General features: G+C 38.3%; 1 protein-coding gene across 1 annotated transcript; it reads right to left on the minus strand.

Moving 5' to 3' along the window:
* Positions 1–15,140: 15,140 nt before the first annotated feature.
* Positions 15,141–16,261, minus strand: AGTR2 (angiotensin II receptor type 2). Its single transcript, XM_007114702.1, has one exon. The coding sequence runs from the start codon at positions 16,227–16,229 to the stop codon at positions 15,141–15,143; it is 1,089 nt and encodes a 362-aa protein (XP_007114764.1). The 5' UTR covers positions 16,230–16,261.
* Positions 16,262–17,809: the final 1,548 nt, after the last annotated feature.

Consider the following 17,809-nt stretch of genomic DNA (forward strand, 5'->3'; position numbering starts at 1 on the left):
AGAAACATAGATCAATGAAACAAGATAGAAAGCCCAGAGATAAAACCACACACCTATGGTCACCTAATCTATGACAAAGGAGGCAAGGATATACAATGGAGAAAAGACAGTCTCTTCAATAAGTGGTGCTGGGGAAACTCAACAGCTACATGTGAAAGAATGAAGTTGGAACACTTCCTAACACCATACACAAAAATAAGCTCAAAATGGATTAGAGACCTAAATGAAAGACCGGACACTATAAACCTCGTAATGGGAAACATAGGAAGAACACTCTCTGACAGAAATCACAGCAAGATCTTTTCTGATCTACCTCCTAGAGTAATGGAAACAAAAACAGGGTGTTGGTGGTGGTGTGATGATTTGGGCGATTGGGATTGGCATGTATACAGTGATGTGTATAAAATTGATGACTAATAGGTACCTGCTGTATAAATATATAAATAAATAGATAATTAAATAAATATAAAGAAAGTACAATGTCAAAGTCCTCATCTCATACCCCATTCTCTCAACTCTTCACTCAAAGTTATTTGCTGTTAAGCGTGATATATATCCTTCTATCCATTGTTTGTATATAGAATTGCTTGTGTGAATGAAAGGGCAATGTCCTTGGAATGGAATTTTAGAGTGAAAGTTTTGTGTATTTCAGTTGTTGAAAGAAAATACGTACTGTATACTAAGCGTTTTAAATGGCCATGATCAATCCATATAAATGCACAGCTAAAGTGAAGTGAGAACTCAGTCTGGCCCCATCTCCTCAACAGCAGTGGGCCAGCTCAAAGATGGTAGACCAGTACTGCCCCGCAGGGGCTTTGGAAATTTGTAGGAGAAAGGGTATTCTGTTGTCACACTGATTGGGAGGGTGGAATAAGGTGCTGGGACATCAGACATGCTGCAGTGCATAGGGCAGTCTCACCGAATGAACAATTGTCCTGTGTCCCATACAATCTACAAATATTTTGGTGGACATTCATGTTGGTGAACAATCTTTATTATCCTGGGCCCAGTGCCTGGCTACATTTGACAGATAAATTCATCCACAGTTTTTTGTTGTTTTTTTTTCCTTTGTCATGTTTTTAATATACATTGAATTTTCCAGGAGTACAGCCACGATGTAAATAGAGAGTTAAACGTTTTGGAAAGTTGCGTCACTGTGGCATTTTAAGTCCTAAACCAACATATTTTTATTGGTTTCTATTTATAACTAGTGCATTCACAGTGATTCTATTTGTAATCTGACTATGCTACCTCTATACCCAAGCTTATACATAATGATATATATGTTTATTATATAAATTACTTGCCTTTTGTTTCCTTTTATATTGTATTTAGGGTGTGATGTTCATATTTTTTTAAAGTATGTGTATAGTAAATTATATCATCTATAAATTCTAAAAAAAAAAAGAGCAGTGGCCACTCGTGTTGACTGAAAAAGCACATAGACTTATAGGAATCGGTAAGCCAAAGCCTGGAGCATATAAAGTTGAAAAAAGCTTTAAATTTGTGCATTTTGAGCAACATGCACTTTCCTAAACTTCTGGTCTGAGTGTAAATTCTTATATCTTTTGTGGCGGGCAGTGTTGGCAAATTGTACCAAAAATGATAATAATAGTCCAATCTCACTGGCATAGCAATTCTATCCTTAGAAATGTATCATAAAAAACTAAACAAAGGTGACTTCCCTGGTGGCACAGTGGTTAAGAATCCACCTGCCAATGCAGGGGACACAGGTTCGAGCCCAGGCCCGGGAAGATCCCACATGCTGTGGAGCAACTAAGCCCGTATGCCACAACTACTGAGCCTGTGCTCTACAGCCCGCGAGCTACAACTACTGAGCCTGCATGCCACAACTACTGAAGCCCACACATCTAGAGCCTGTGGTCTGCAACAAAGAGAAGCCACCGCAATGAGAAGCCTGTGTACCGCAATGGAAGAGTAGCCCCTGCTCACTGCAACTAGAGAAAGCCCACACACAGCAACAAAGACACAACAAGGTCAAAAAAAAAAAAAAAAAAAAAACTGAACAAAGGAATATGTAAAAATTTAGCTACAAGGATATCAACCATAATATTACTTATTAAAGTGAAAAAATTAGAAAGAATATCAATTTAATAATTAGATATTTATTTCATTTTTTCTTTACCCTTAATAGACTTCATTTTTTAATAGCAGTTTTACATTCACAGCAAAATCGAGCAGAATATACAGAGTTCCTCTGTATTCCCTGCACTCCTCCCCTCACATGAACAGTCTCCCCCACAGTCAACACCCTGGCACCAGTGGTACATTTGTTACACTTCATTAACCTGTATTGATGCAACATTATCACTCAAAGTGCATGCTTTGCATTACAGTTCATTTGATGTTGTACAATCTGAGTTTTGACAAATATATAATTACATGTATCCACCATTACAGTAGTATTACTGCCCTAAAAATCCTTGATGCTCTGCCTATTCATCCCTTCCTCCCCACCCCAACTCCTGGCAACCACTGATCTTTTAAGTGTCTCCATAGTTTTGCCTTTTCTGGAAGGTCATAGTGTTGGAATCATTAACATGCAGGCTTTTCAAGTTGGCTTTTTTCACTTAGTGATAGGAATTTAGGTTTTCTTCCTGTCTTTTCATGGCTTGATAGCTCATTTATTTTAGTGCTGAATAATATTCCATTGTCTGGATGCATCACGGTTTATTTATCAACTCACCTACTGAGGGACATCTTGGTTGCTTCCAAGTTTAAGCTACTTTGAATAAAGCCGCTATAAACATGCATGAGCATGTTTTTGTGTGGATATAAGTTTTCAGTTCATTTGGGTAAATATCAAGGTGCCCAATTACAGGATCATTTGGTAATACTATGTTTAGTTTTGTAAGAATCTGCCAAATTGTCTTCCAAAGTGACTACACCATATTGCATTCCAACCAACAGTGAATCAGAGTTCCTGTTGCTACACATCCTTGACAGCATTTGGTGTTGTCATTGTTTTGGATTTTCACCATTCTAATAGGTATATAGTGGAATCTTATTGTTGTTTTAATTTGCAATTTCCTAATGGCATATGATGTTGAGTATTTTTTCATATGCTTGCTTTCTATGTGTATATCTTTTAAAATGACATGTCTTTTCAGACCTTTTGATTATTTTTACCTGGGCTCTTTATTTTCTTATTGTTGAGTTTTAAGTATTCTTTGTATATTTTTGATAACAGTCCTTTATCAGATATGCCTTTTACAAATATTTCCTCCCAGTCTGTGACTTGTCTTCACATTTTCTTGACAGTGTCTTTCATAGAGGATCTTTGTTTAAAAAAAATTAGGGCACTTCTATGAGGTAAAATACAGCCACTTCAAAAGATACCACAGAAGAATATCAGCATAAATGTGTCCTCACAGTGTATTGAGTGAAGCACTCAGATCTCAGATATGATGTGTGTGTGTGTGTGTGTGTGTGTGTGTTAGTTGGAGAGACATATGGATAGCTAGATAGATACCTGTATTAGTCAGGGTTCTCCAGAGAAAGAGAACCAATAGGAGATTATCTATCTATCGATCTATCTATCTATACCTATATATGTAAAGGGATTGGCTCACATGATTATGGAGCCTAAGTCCCAAGATATGCAGTTGGTAAGCTGGAGACCCAGGAAAGCCAATGTATAGTTCCAGTCCTAGTCCAAAGGCCTGAGAAACAGGAGAGCCAATGATATAAATTCCAGTCCAAAATCTGGCAGGCTTGAGATACAAGAATCACTGATGTTTCAGTTCGAGTCTAAAGGCAGGAAAAGACTAATGTCCCAGCTCAAGCCAGTCAGAGAGGAGGATTTCTTTCTTGTTTGAAAGAAGATCAGACTTTTTGTTCTATTCAGGACTTCAACTAACTGGATGAGGACCACCCATGTCAGAGAGAGCAATCTGCTTTACTCAGTCTACAAATTCAGATATGAATCACATCCCAAAACACCCTCACAGACACATCCAAAATAATGTTTGGCCAAATATCTGAGCACCTCGTGGCCCAGTCATGTTCACATATAAGATTATCACAGGTCCACCCTTGTCAACATGGCCCCAATACACATCTCCTTAAATCACAATTAATCACCAAATAAAGACAATAAGAAGCTCATAATTCCATTTAACATGATACAGCTATCCCGCGTACAACTGAAAACACACTAGCCTCTTTCCCAGAAGAGGAGGTAGTCCTTGAGTGATGCTTACTCTTTTCCTTGATATCTCCTAACTTAAATACCATGAAGTAAAATGAACAACAATACTTAAATACTATGATATATAGTCAATACATCTTATACTATATGTCCAGGGAATAAGAGAGTAAAGAAAATGAAGATCTATCTATCTAGATATACAAATGTATTCATAAGAAAATAAGGAAGAAATATTCATGACGATTACAGTCCTATGTATGTAACTGGTCATGTGGTCATAGCTGGTATTTATAACTACCTTCTCTTGCTACCCATTCTGTTATTCCCTTTGCCTTCAGAAAGCACTTCAGTTGGTCATGTTGGTTGTTTACCTGGTGGGGTGACCCAAATCTTTATTTCTGAAAAGTCTGGGCCATTAATAGTCCTGCCTAGATTGAGTTGTTGTAGTTTTACATTGACCTTAATCAATGGTCATGGTAATAATAAGAGAAACCCTAAGGGATCTCCCATATTCCAGACATTCTCTTCCTTACCTCCATCATGAAATATTAGTCCAATTACCCTGTAGCAGTCAGGAGCAATCACCCCAACCAGCACAATAACTCCCTTCTTTGCCTCTTGATTCAGAGGCATTATGAGCCCAAAGTGGTCAGGTGGCAGTCTTACCTTGCAGTTCAGTGGAATCATGGTTGTGCCTCCTGTCGGAATCATTCCTGTCTTTGGAATTAAGACCTCTAGGTCTGCAGAGCATAAGGTCGTGTGAACAGGAAGCAAAAATTTTGGTAGAGAGTCACTATGGTTAACGGTGAATGGTGCCGCTCCCGTTTCCACCCCTTTTTTTCCTAGACTTGTGAATCCTGGCTATGGGAAAAACAGGACAATAAATTGAATGCTGATTCAATGCATATACAGCCTTCTGGAAAACCTTGTCCCCACCCTACAAGGTATTGCAACTAGCTGGCAGTATAACTGAGTTTTCAAAAGGCCATTACAACACTCTATCAAGCTACCTGCTTCAGAATGGTGGGGAACGTGGTAAGACCAGTGAATTCCATGATCATAGGCCCATTGCTGCACCTCTTTTGCTGTGAAGTGAGTTCCTGAATCAGAAGCAATGCTGTCTGGAATACTATAGTGATGGATAAAACATTCTATAAGTCCATGGATGGCAGTTTTGGCAGAAGCAATGCATGGAGGGAAGACAAATCCATATCCGCAGTAAGTGTCTATTCCAGTAAGAGAAAAAAAACTTCTCCTTCCATCATGGAAGAAGTCCAGTATAATCAATCTGCCATCAGATAACTGGCTGATTACCCTAGGGAATAGTGCCATATCAAGATTCAGCATTGGTCTCTGCTGCTAGCAGATTGGGCATTCAGCAGTAGCCTTAGCCAGGTTGGCCTTGGTGGGTGAAAGTCCATGTTGCTGAGCCCATGAATAACCTCTGTTCCTGCCACTATGACTACGTTGTTCATGAACCCATTGGGCTATGAGAGGGGTGGCTGTGGAAAGAGGCTGACTGGTATCCACAGGAAGCATCGTTCTATCCATTTGGTTATTAAAATTCCCTTGTACTGAGGTCATCTTTTGATGAACATTCATATGGGACACAGATATTTTCACATTTTTGGCCCATTCAAAGAGTTCTATCCACATACCTCTTTCCCAAATTTCCTTGTCAACCAATTTTCCAATCATGTTTCTTCCAAGTCTCTGACCATCCAGCCAAACCATTGGCCAAACTGACCATGAATCAGTATATAATCTCACATTTGTCAATTTTTTCTTCCAAACAAAGTGAACAACCATGTGTACTGCTTGAAATTCTTCCCAAGGGGAAGATCTCCCTTTATCCCTTCAGTAATGTCCCAGAGAGGGGTTGCAGTGCTACAGTTGTCCACTTTTGGGTGGTACCTGCATATCATGCAGAACTATCTGTAAATCAAGCCCCGATCTTCTCTTCCTCTAGCAACTGATTATAGCGAACTCCCCATGAGGCTATAGGTACAGGTTGGGAGAGAGAAAGTTGGGTAACAAAAATGGGGACTAATGGCATTTGGTCCATTTATTCATGTAACTTACTTGTGCCTTTAGGGCCTGCTTGGACCCAATCACGTATATAACAGTTCCATTTGATGATGGAATGCTGTTATGCACACCCAATTTTATGGCTTGGTGGGTCAGACAACACCCAGTTCCTGATGGGCAGCTCAGGTTACATGGTAACTTTGTGGCCCATGGTTAAGCATTCAGTCTCTACTAAGTTCCAGTAGCAGGCCAAGAGCTGTTTCTCAAAAGTGGTGAAGATAAACGCAGAGGGTGGCAGGGCTTTGCTCACAAGTCCTAATGTCCCTGCTGCACTATTGATTCTGCTGGATCATATTTGCTTGACAGCCTGGACCTATCACAGAGGCTTCTCATTTTTGGGTCCCACTCAAAACTAGCAGCTTTTTGGGTCACTCACTAGGTGGCCAGAATAACACATTCAAATTAGGGATATGTTGCCTCCAAAAATCCAGTGACACCTATGAAAAACTATGCCTCTTTTTTGGTTGTAGGAGGGGTCAGATGCAACAACTTATCTTTCACCTTAGAGGGGATATCTCTACATACCCCACACCACTGGACCCTTAGAAATTTTACTGAAGTAGAAAGTCCCTGAAATTTGTTGAATTTATTACCCTCTGATGGGCAAAATTCTTACAGATAAGTCTAAAATAGTTGCTACTTCTTACTAGTCCAATTAGCATAATGTCATCAATGTAATGGACCTATCTTGTGGAATGAGAAGGCATTCAAGATGTCTACAAACTAAATTATGGCACAGGGTGGAGAGTTGGTATACTCCTGAGGTAGGACAATGAAGGTGCATTCCTGGCCTTGCCAACTGAAAGCAAACTGTTTCTGGCACTCTTTTTTTTTTTTTTTTTTTTAATTTTATTTATTTATTTATGGCTGTGTTGGGTCGGCTCCAGACGCGCAGGCTCAGTAATTGTGGCTCACGGGCCTAGTTGCTCCGCGGCATGTGGGATCTTCCCAGACCAGGGCTCGAACCCGCGTCCCCTGCATTGGCAGGCAGATTCTCAACCACTGTGCCACCAGGGAAGCCCTGGCACTCTTTACTAAAAGATCTAGAGAAAAAAGCATTTGCTAGATCAGTAGCTTCATACCAGGTACTAGGGGATGTGTTTATTTGCCGGAGAAATGAAACCACATCTGATACAGCAGCTGCAAATGGAATCTGCTCCTGGTTTGGCTTGCGATAATCCACTCTTATTCTCCAAAATCGATCTGTGTTCTGCACAGGACAAATATGTGAGTTGAATGGGGAGGTATTGGGAATCACCACCCTTGTTTATCTCACGTCCTTGATCATAACACTAATCTCTGCAACCCCTCCAGCAATGCAGTATTGCTTTTCGTTTACTATTTTTCTAGGTAGAGGTGTTGCTTCCACTTAGTCTTTCACACCATAAGGGAACTTCAGGTCAGGGAACCAATGTGAGGCTGCTGAGTATATCTATTCAAATTATGCATTTTGGAACTGGAGGAATAATCACGTGATGAATTTGGGGACTCACTGTGCCGACTGAGATAGACTGGAGCTAAAACTCCACTGATCACCTGATCTGTGTCTGTGGATCACAGTGACCTTTTGGGTCTTGTGGAGTTAGTGTCAGTTTAGAGTCAGTGTCTAGTAGTCCCCAAAAGGTTTGATTATTTCCTTTTCCCCAATGCACAGTTACCCTGCTAAAAGACCACAGACACTTTTATGAGAGGCTGGAAGAAAGATGAACAGTATAAATATTTCATAGTGTGCTGAGGTCCTTCCTCAAGAATCATGGCCTTCCCTTCGTTTTGGGTCTGTAAACTGGCTCAATACTATGACTTAATTTGGGGGGGGGCATGACTCTTTGTTTTTATGATTCAGGTTAGACATTTGTTCACTTGAACTAGAACTTTCCTGCTTGTATGGATTAAGTAAGAATTAAGAAAGTTTCCTATCTATTTCACTTCTAGGAACACCATGATCAACTAGCCAATGCCACAGGTCTGTGCTAGTCAGACTATTCTGACTCCTTCTTTGACTATGCTGTTCATTGTGGTAACAATACTCACCTTGCTTTTGGCAGTTGAGTGCTGCCACTTGGTCCCTGCCACCCCAGAATTCAATTACTCCCATTGCATTTAGGTTTCCCAATTGAAAAATGCAGTTCCCACTGTATGTTCTGGCCTAAAGAGAAGAGCAAGCACAGAGTTCTTCAAGGATGTCAGGGTTCAGGTCACAAATTTATATCTTATTGTATTGGTAAAAGGTATCTCTTCTGGACCCTCCCAGGGTGGGTGAGTAGATCTAAAATGACAAATCCACTTTAAAATTCCTATTTCTCTAAACCTTTGAATCCCTTCCTCTACATTAGACCAAGGTAGGTCCAGCATTTCTAACTTGCTCACTTTGGTCTGCCTTTTGGCCCATGTTTTAGCCAACCAACCAAACTGTCAGAGCCTTTTCTAACTCTCCAACCTGTAACATTAAATGCAGAATCTTTGATTAGCGAGCACGTATCAATAAATTTGGGCTGATCCAACTTTATATTCCTTCCACCATTATCCCACACCTTTGATATCCATTCCTACCCATTTTCTCCAGACATCTGTCTGCATAAGGTAGAAAACTCAAATAGTTCTTTTGGAGTAGAGTGCACCTCCCCATGGGTCACAGTTTGTGTCTCACCTTTAGAGTCCTGCTGGAACTTGAATCTAGTTACAGAACTAGAAGCAACGATTGGTGATGGAGTGGGTCCTGAGGAGACTCAGAATTCTTTTGCATGGCAACTACCTCAGGAGAAACCATTACAGTTTCCTCAGGTAATGCTGGATTAATCCCCTCAAATGCGGGTAAAGAGGCTGCTACCACTGAGGGTGGAGAGGCTTCTTCCGCTGGCAAAGAATACTTGTCAGAATTTAGGGGCTCAGTGTCCTCAGCTTCATCAGGGTCTTCCCACACATCCCCATTCCAATTTACAGGATGTCATTCTTTCCCAATCAATGCCCTAATGTTAAACCACAGACCATGTGAGACTGGGAATTCAGTTCGCATTGTAATTTAACCAATTGCAGGAAGAGATACTGCATTTGATTTTCCCTTGAATTGGGAATTCAAATCTCTGAGCTCATTTTTTGCTTTCCCCACTTTGTCCGGCAACATCAGATCTTCCTCTTCTTAAAAGGTCATCAGTCCTATCAGATTAGAACTCCATCCTTATGACTTCATTTAACCTTAATGACTTCCTAAAAGCTCTACTCCAAATATAATCACATTCAGGGTTGGGGCTTCAACATGTGAATTTTGGGAGACACAATTCAGTTCATAACAACAGATAATAGCATACTCAATGAGACCATTTCAAATTATTATCCACAAATATTTCAAGTTGTTAAGACATCAAGAAACACTGCAGTGGATTTGTTGTTGTTGTTGTTATAGGAATGATCACTTCAGTGGTAATGAATGTGGAGCAAGTAGGGATCCATTTTTCAGAGAAAAGGCTACAACTGGAAATTTGAGGGCTTGGCAATGGTCTGGTGGTTCCAGGCAACTGGAACTGTGCCAACTGTATCCCATACATATTGGTATATTGACCTTGGGAATTTTTTGGGAAGAGGCAATTGGCAAAGGGGCCTTCTGAGAGGAAGGGAATCAAGTACTAGACCCTTTTTCTAAGAAGTTCAAAGTTATTGCAGTATATCTTATGCCCTGAGGTGTCGCTTACTAATGTGATCGTTCAAGAAGCAACATCAGTTTTACTACCCACTCACTCTGCCAACCAGGGGTAATCATTTTTATTGAGAAGAAGTTTGAACTGTGACTTCAACTGCATATGAGAGCTTCATTTAAGAAAGGAGAGGATTGATTCCTGGTGTCAGGGAGGAATAAATTTTTCTCTACTCTTCTAGGTTCTTTTGGCTGGTCTAAGAATTAAATTGACATGAGTAGGTTAACATGAGAAAATCAAACAAAAGTTTAATAACATGTATATATGAGAGAGACCCAGGAAAACTGAGTAACTTGCCAAAATGGCTGAAGCCATCACCTTAAATATCATCTTCAGCTAAAGACAAAAGGGGATGTTGGGAATAGGGGTTTGGGACTTCAAAGGGAAGGAAGGCAATTTATATGGAGATGGAAAAGCAAATGTTTGGTAAATAAATGTATGCTAGGCCAGGCAGAGACAGTGGGAGACAGAGAGGAATTGTAACCAACATTGCTAGGTTCCTCCCTGTCTACACACCTAGTTCATATTATAGTTATCTATGGTAATATCTCCCTTCCTGGAACAGGTCCTATATCTACATTCTTTAGGCATTTAGGGGGAAGGTCAAAGTTTCTTTCTGAGTTTTTTGGGCCTTGATTGTTCTCAGCTCAAAATAATCCGCATGCTACCACATTTTGAGGTGGCAAGTTTTGCTCCCCTACGCTGGTATGGCATGTTCCTCCTGCTGGATTTCTGTTGATCCCTCCTGGCTCCATGAAGATGCCAAAACAAATAAAGATGTGTTTGAGACCTTGTCTACTGTGGCATGCATCATATATAGGTGAGTGTAACACTGAAAGAAGAAGCTTCCTTTTTCTTTCTCTTACACTCTATCAGATGGCTTGTGTAGATCACTTGGAAACTTCTTAATGTGTACAGGAGTCTGTACCAGTCTGAACTGGTACCAGTCAGTCTGGAACAGTCTGAACCATCTGTTCTTATGTGGACCAACTGATATATAACGTAGCAAAAACAGCTGCAGAAAGTAGGCGAGAAGTCTTATCAGATTTTCCAATATTTTCTCCCACTGGGCAATAGTAACCGGGTTTGATCTCTTGGATTGTTTAAAGCCCTGAAGATTTGGGACTTATCATAGGAAAGGAAGACCCAACAAGGGAAGAAACAATATTTTCCAGTAAACCAATTGGGAGTTTGGGATCAAAATATTTTAAATATTAAGAAAAATGTACCACAGGATGATGAAGGATATATCCATTAGATAATAGATGAAAAGAGAAAGAAATATGGATATGGATAAAGAGATTTTATATATATATATATAATATACATATATATACAGTATCCATATATATTCACACATTATATACACTATCTATCTATCTACCTATCTATGTCTATATTTATATTTATAATTTTACCTCATGCAACTAACAGTCATTATGTCTGTGGCTAATTTTTATCCATACAGTTAAATTTTTCAACGAGAAAGTATTGATTCTTAATAAGAAATACATATAAATTATTTTTAATTTTAAAAAGAATGCTCTCTTCCTAGAAGAAAGAATTTCAAAAAGAAAGAATTCTCATTCTGAGGATGTTAACCCTTTGTAGGTATGTTTGTGCAAGTGAGAGTCAATGTTTAGAAGGCTATTCAACTCAGCTGTAGGCCACTGGTTTTTTGCAGGGAAAGTGATTATTTTTTGTGATAGCATATGGATTTCTGTTATTTTATGTGAATCATCATTGTTGATGTAATTCATCTAGGAGTTAACAAAATAATTAAGTGCTACATTTTCCTTATTATCTCAATCCATTCTTGCTTCAGTCACCTCATGTGGTTAATTCAGCTTGTCAAGTTTGGATTTTTCTTTTGTTGATATGTCAGGCCAGCAAACAGTTGCCCACTCTCAGATCCCTGTGGATAAAGAAAAAAGAAGAAAAGTCAAAATAGAATGTGCTTTCCTTCAGATTGCCCTCTTATTTTGCTACAGACCTCAAAAGATCAGAAAAAAAAAAGGGATTTTTCCAAAACATTTTATTTAGCAGATCTAATTTAAGGATATAAAATGTAACAATAATTAATACTTGGCTTTCCATAATAAAAATATATATGTTTTGCAAATTGTGAGAGATGAATTTCTCTGGTAATCCTGTATAATCTTATTTCACAGAGCTGGCATTTGTGTCAACATTTTTGTTCCTCAAAAGAAATGTTTGAGGTGTCAGTCTTGCTTTGTGTATGGGGGTAGAGGGGGGCAGCAGCAGGAGTAGGGGGTAGTGGTTACTTCATGGAGAACCAGGAAGAAAGCCTCATCAATTTGCTTCCTCTCTTTTTCTCCATACGTGCAAATATACCACCTGTCCAGTGCTCTAGTATTGCCGTGGTCAGGGACATACAAGCAGTGTGGTCTGGGGGGAAAGTTGAAGGACTGAGCAAGACTGTCTCTGAAATATCTGCTTGGTAGCCTAAGATTCATTTAAACTACTAAATACCTCTATTAGGATTACCCAGATCATTGGTCAGAGGCAAACTTAAAGATGAATAGGGACTCATTTGTGCCTCAGTTTCCTTATATGTAAAATGAGAATAATTGAGTCGTTGTGGGAATAAATGGGATAATAAAATACTTACAGTAGTATATATCATATAGTGCTCACAGAATTGTAGCTATTATTGTTATTATTATGCGGTTCTTGGGCATCATGTGGGTGAGGGGAATAAAGGTGGAACCATGGAAAGGAAAGGGGATTAGGTAATACCTGGAAATGATACAAACACAATGAGAAGAATACAGTTTCATTTGCTATCTGAGAAACTTACCTGAAGCTTACATTTTCAAAGAAAAAAGAGGACATTTATACCTTTGTATACTCCTGCAATCAGAGTTCCCATGTTTGTGTACCATCTTCTTAAATGACATTTCTTCTTAGTCCCAGGAGAGACCACTGGAGTCCAAGCCTCAGAGAATTACTTAGGGCTCAATACTGGGCACCTAAGGAAGTGGAGGCCAGGCTTAAAATCCCAAGAACTAGAGAAATAATTCTTTTCATTAAGGGAACTCCCAGGGGAGGGAGGTTTGTATTATAATTAGTATAATCATTGTTATCCTGGTAGAGGAATTGACGTGAACTAACGTTGGAAGCTGAGTAGGTGTTGGTCAATTGAATGAGAGACCCTGAGGGCGGGGTGATTGGAGGGGTGTTCAGGAAGAGAGAGTTGTGTGAGCCAAAGCAGACAGGTGTGAGCGAGCATTAGGCTTGAAAAAAAGCAGTTTAAGTCCTTTTGTGATGCTTGAACATAGAACGCAAGAGAGAGATGGCAAAGAGAAAAAAAGCCAGCGAGGCAGGGAAGAATCAGATTTCTGGTGGTCTTGTAGACTGTAACAAGAAATCTGGATTTTCCTTTCATAATTAATAAGGTTTTATGGCTGAAGACTCAAGAGCGGGAGACTAGAAGAGTATAGCAAGAAGCCAGATAAGGAATGATGGGGGCTGAAACTAAGAAATATCAGTGGGGGCTATAAGGAAAAAAAGGATACAAGAGAAGGTAAGAATCCATAAGTGGAGGTAGTTACAATAAAAAAGTAAAGCACACATGATCTTCCAATTAAAGTTTTTATTTATATGAGATGTTTTACAAAATTATTTAAAATATGAAGTCATGTTTGCTTATACATTTAGCTATTTGTTTTTATTGATAATAATAGATTACATGAAATTAGGACTTTCCCAGAAAGTGGAGCCAGAGTATTTTTGGATCTATAGCCCTGGAATGTGGCAAAGACACCAAGCTTCTGTAACTTTATTTCTACCTCAGAGGTCAGTATTGGTCTAGGAAGGTCCTAGATAACCTGATATAATATGGGGCTGGTGCAGAATGAAATCTCTAACTTCTAAAATTAGGATTAATACTCTAAGTTAACTCTAGGTACCTCACTCAGTTTCAGGCACTCCTCAAACTTAGGAGTTCTAATAGTGTTGAAAGGAGATCTATGGACCAGCGATTGGTATAGAAGAGTTACACAGAATTCTATAAATTCGGGAACAAGCAGTATCCATAGGTATAGGTTAAGTCTACCCCATGGTCTATATTTTCAAAGCCACATTGCATTGCCCTGACAGGTTTGTTGTGTGACACCAAATGTGTCATTTGCTGGATCTCTTTGTCCTCCTTGGGTGTCAAAATTCCGTTTTGACATAATCTTTTCCTATGCCCATTAAGGGTTTATTACAAAGTAAAGAGTTAAATAAGCCACCCAGATATTTTGGGAAGCAACCCAGAACCAAAGCATCAATAATAAAACTCAAGTCAACTTCCTATATATCAAAGCACCACATCCCAAAGGTCAAGGATGTAAAAAATGACCTTTACATTTTATACACTAAACACTGTTTAGTTATTTTCAAAAAATTATCAGAGAACATAGAAACCTTCAAACAGTAGTTAGATAGAAAGTTTAAAAAGTGTTTATTCAGACTTTAGTGAACAGTCAAATATTTGTTTATTGCAAATCTATGTTATTATACATTTTACTTCCTATAACTGTAAATAAAAGCTAAAATGCAGGAGTACATGTGATCTAATCTATATTCCTAACCCTGCTCAATAAGTAGCTATATCTTAAATACAAACTTATGCTCAAGCAAAATATAAAAGGATTATTATTTATAATATAAAGTAGAAGGCATATGCCAAGAGCCTGAATAACTGGTACCAATCTATTGTAGTATACTGCACTTAGAAGTGCTCATTTCTTTTAGCGTAATGTCTTGTAAATAATGCAATGAGTTAAAAGACCGGCCTTGGTTCAAGAGGAAAGCTTGATGAAAATGGATCTAAGAACCAATAAAAACTCCAGCATATCTCAAGGAGAAATCTGAAACTCCAAATCATCATTCATAACTTCCTATTAATTATAATTTGAGATAAATTCCCAGTTACTTCTCAGTTATGGATACATCTCCCCAGTGACAGTCTTGTACAGATAGACCAGAAAAAAAAAAAGGTGGGCAATTCTTGAAAGTCACTGGAGGATAAAACTTAGAGTTACACTTGGTTTCCTGTTCTGGAAGAGTGAGAGAAGATTACATGAAGGGGAAAAACTTGTTATTTTACTAAAGCCATTAAGAGATAATTCAGGGAGATCTCAAACCAAGTAACCATGTTGATAACATGCATTCCACTCTCATGTTTAAGACACAAAGGTCTCCATTTCTCTAAGGGAACTGCTTTTTCGGCATGACACACTCTCTCTCTTGCCTTGGAGCCAAGTAATTGGAACCCTAAACACACGGCGGAGCTTCTGTTGGAACCGGTTTCCAACAAAACAATACAAAAAGGGATTAATGCAGCTGTTGGTGAATCCCAGGAGGATGGCAAAAGGAAGTGCCAGGTCAATGACTGCTATAACTTCACAGCTATTAATGACACCCATCCAGGCCAGAGCATCCAGGAAGGTCAGAACATGGAAGGGAAGCCAACAGATGATGAACGCCAGAACAACAGCAGCTGCCATCTTCAGGACTTGGTCACGAGTTATTCTGTTCTTCCCATAGCTATTGGTCTTCAGTAGGTGTTTTCTGATTCCAAAATAGCATGTTGCTATGAATATTAAAGGGATAATAAAACCAAGGATATTTTTCATTAAGGCAATCCCAGCTGACCATTGGGCATATTTCTCAGGTGGGAAAGCCATAATGCAAGCATTCACTCCTAAATATTCAATTGTTCTGACATCTCGGAAGTAAAATGTTGGCAATGAGGACAGACAGGCCATACACCAAACAAGTGGAACTATATAAGATGCTTGCCAGGGATTTCTTCTTTGAGACAGAAAGGGGTAGATGACAGATTGGTACCTATCAACACTCATGCAGGTGATAAAAAAAATGCTTGCAAACATGTTCAGGGTCAGGAAAGAACCAAAAACTTTGCACATTACAGGTCCAAAGAGCCAGTCATATCTGTAAGAATAATAGGTTGCCCAGAGAGGAAGAGTAGCCAAAAGCAGTAAGTCAGCCACAGCCAGGTTGAAGATGTAAATGCTGGAAACCTTTTTAGGACCCTTTTGACAACAAAACAGTGTAACCACGATAGTATTGACAAGAAATCCAACCACAAAAATAATGTAGTAGAGAATAGGAATTGCATCTAAATGCTTATCTGATGGCTTATGTGAGCAGTTAAAGGTAGACTCATTGCCAGAAATGTTCACAAGTCCGACATGAAGACTGCTGGTAATGTTTTTGCTGATGGTGGCAAGGGTGAAGTTGTCCTTCATATTGATTGAAATGTCAGCAGCTCCTAATTCTTACACCTTCTGGGGGAAAAAAAAAACAACAACAAAAACCTCTCAGAGCACATACAGAATTTAGGACATCATCAAGTCGTTAGCATTTTAAAAGTTTGTTGGAAGCAAAAAATGGTGGATGGTTATAGACAATATTGGGAAACGGAAGCATGCCTTATGAAATAAGAATGGATTTTACTTCTTGAAGAAGAAAAGAGAGTTTTCTGAATAATACCAAGAAGTTAAAAGACATTCTAGCATCAAGACTGAAAATTCTGAACAAAACTACATTTTGCCCATCTTTTCTATTATGTTGTGAAAAGTTTTAAAGAAAATTAATATTTCAGAAGGTTAGCCAGAATAGGAAACGCATGAAACAAGAAGGAACTAAGAAATAAGACAAGTTAGCATTTCAAAAACACTTGAGCACATATCTCACTCTATATCCTTTCTAGAAACCACACTGCTGCCTGCTATTGCGTAGAGAAATGCCTTATTCAAGTAACTAATTATATACAAATCATTCCAGCAATGGAAAATATAAGTAACATAAACTATGGAAAAAATAAGTAAGTGTACAAAAGATTGAAAGAGAATATGCAAAAAGGAACATATTGGGATGGGGGATTATGGTTGGTTTTTACTGATTAAAAATCATTCCTTTAGTTCTACTTTTCCACTGTTTTCACAATAATAATATAATTACAAGGTAGTTATGGAATATGTGCATATTTTTAAAAGCCCCCATCACATTTTAACAGAGACTATTACTTTTACATATAGATACTTAAGTTTAATCCATTTAAAAGAAAATCTATTTTCTTTTTCAATTAGGAAAAGAAAAAGAAAAAAATAGCCAAATCTGATTTAGGGTCAAATAGAAAAAGTTACATTGCTCAATGAAATAAGAATTGAATATCAATGATTAATCATGATATAATCATATCATTTTTTCCTTTGCTATTTTAGTTTAACACAACTAAGTAGTAACAGTGCTACTTGGCTCTCAAATGTTATGATCAATATTCAGGTTTTTGTGATACTGTTAGTTTTAGTAGCAACTTTATTTTAAAACAAAAGAAAATTAGCTGAAGATAAACACAGTAAAGGAACAACTATTCCTTTAGATAGTTTCAAAACACAGATAAATAAACTACTCAGTGAAAATGTAATCAGCAAAGAATCTCCTAATAAACAGCAAACTTACAATTTTTGTCTAAAGCTTATTCTTTCATAATCTTGACCTAACAAATTAACATGAAAGAATCTAAAATAAACCCACTTGAAGACTTACTGGTTGTTGGAGTTTAAAGCTTAGTTATCATAAATCAGCTTGCCTAGTTCCTAAGTGCACCCCTGCAAGAGAAACAGCAGTTAAATAACTTAGGAGTTTTGCAAAATAGTGTTAAAATACAGGAAAAAGGAAAAGTTCATCCATAAAAAATATTTTCATTTAATGTATGTTCTACTTTCCAAACAGAGTATATATAAATTGTGCAGACCTACCTTAAAAATTCAGGCTGAAAATGCTTTTAATTCTGTGCTTATTCGTTCCCTTAGACTCGGGGACG

The sequence above is a fragment of the Physeter macrocephalus genome, chromosome 21, assembly GCF_002837175.3.
Source record: "Physeter macrocephalus isolate SW-GA chromosome 21, ASM283717v5, whole genome shotgun sequence".
Lineage (NCBI taxonomy): Eukaryota > Metazoa > Chordata > Mammalia > Artiodactyla > Physeteridae > Physeter > Physeter macrocephalus.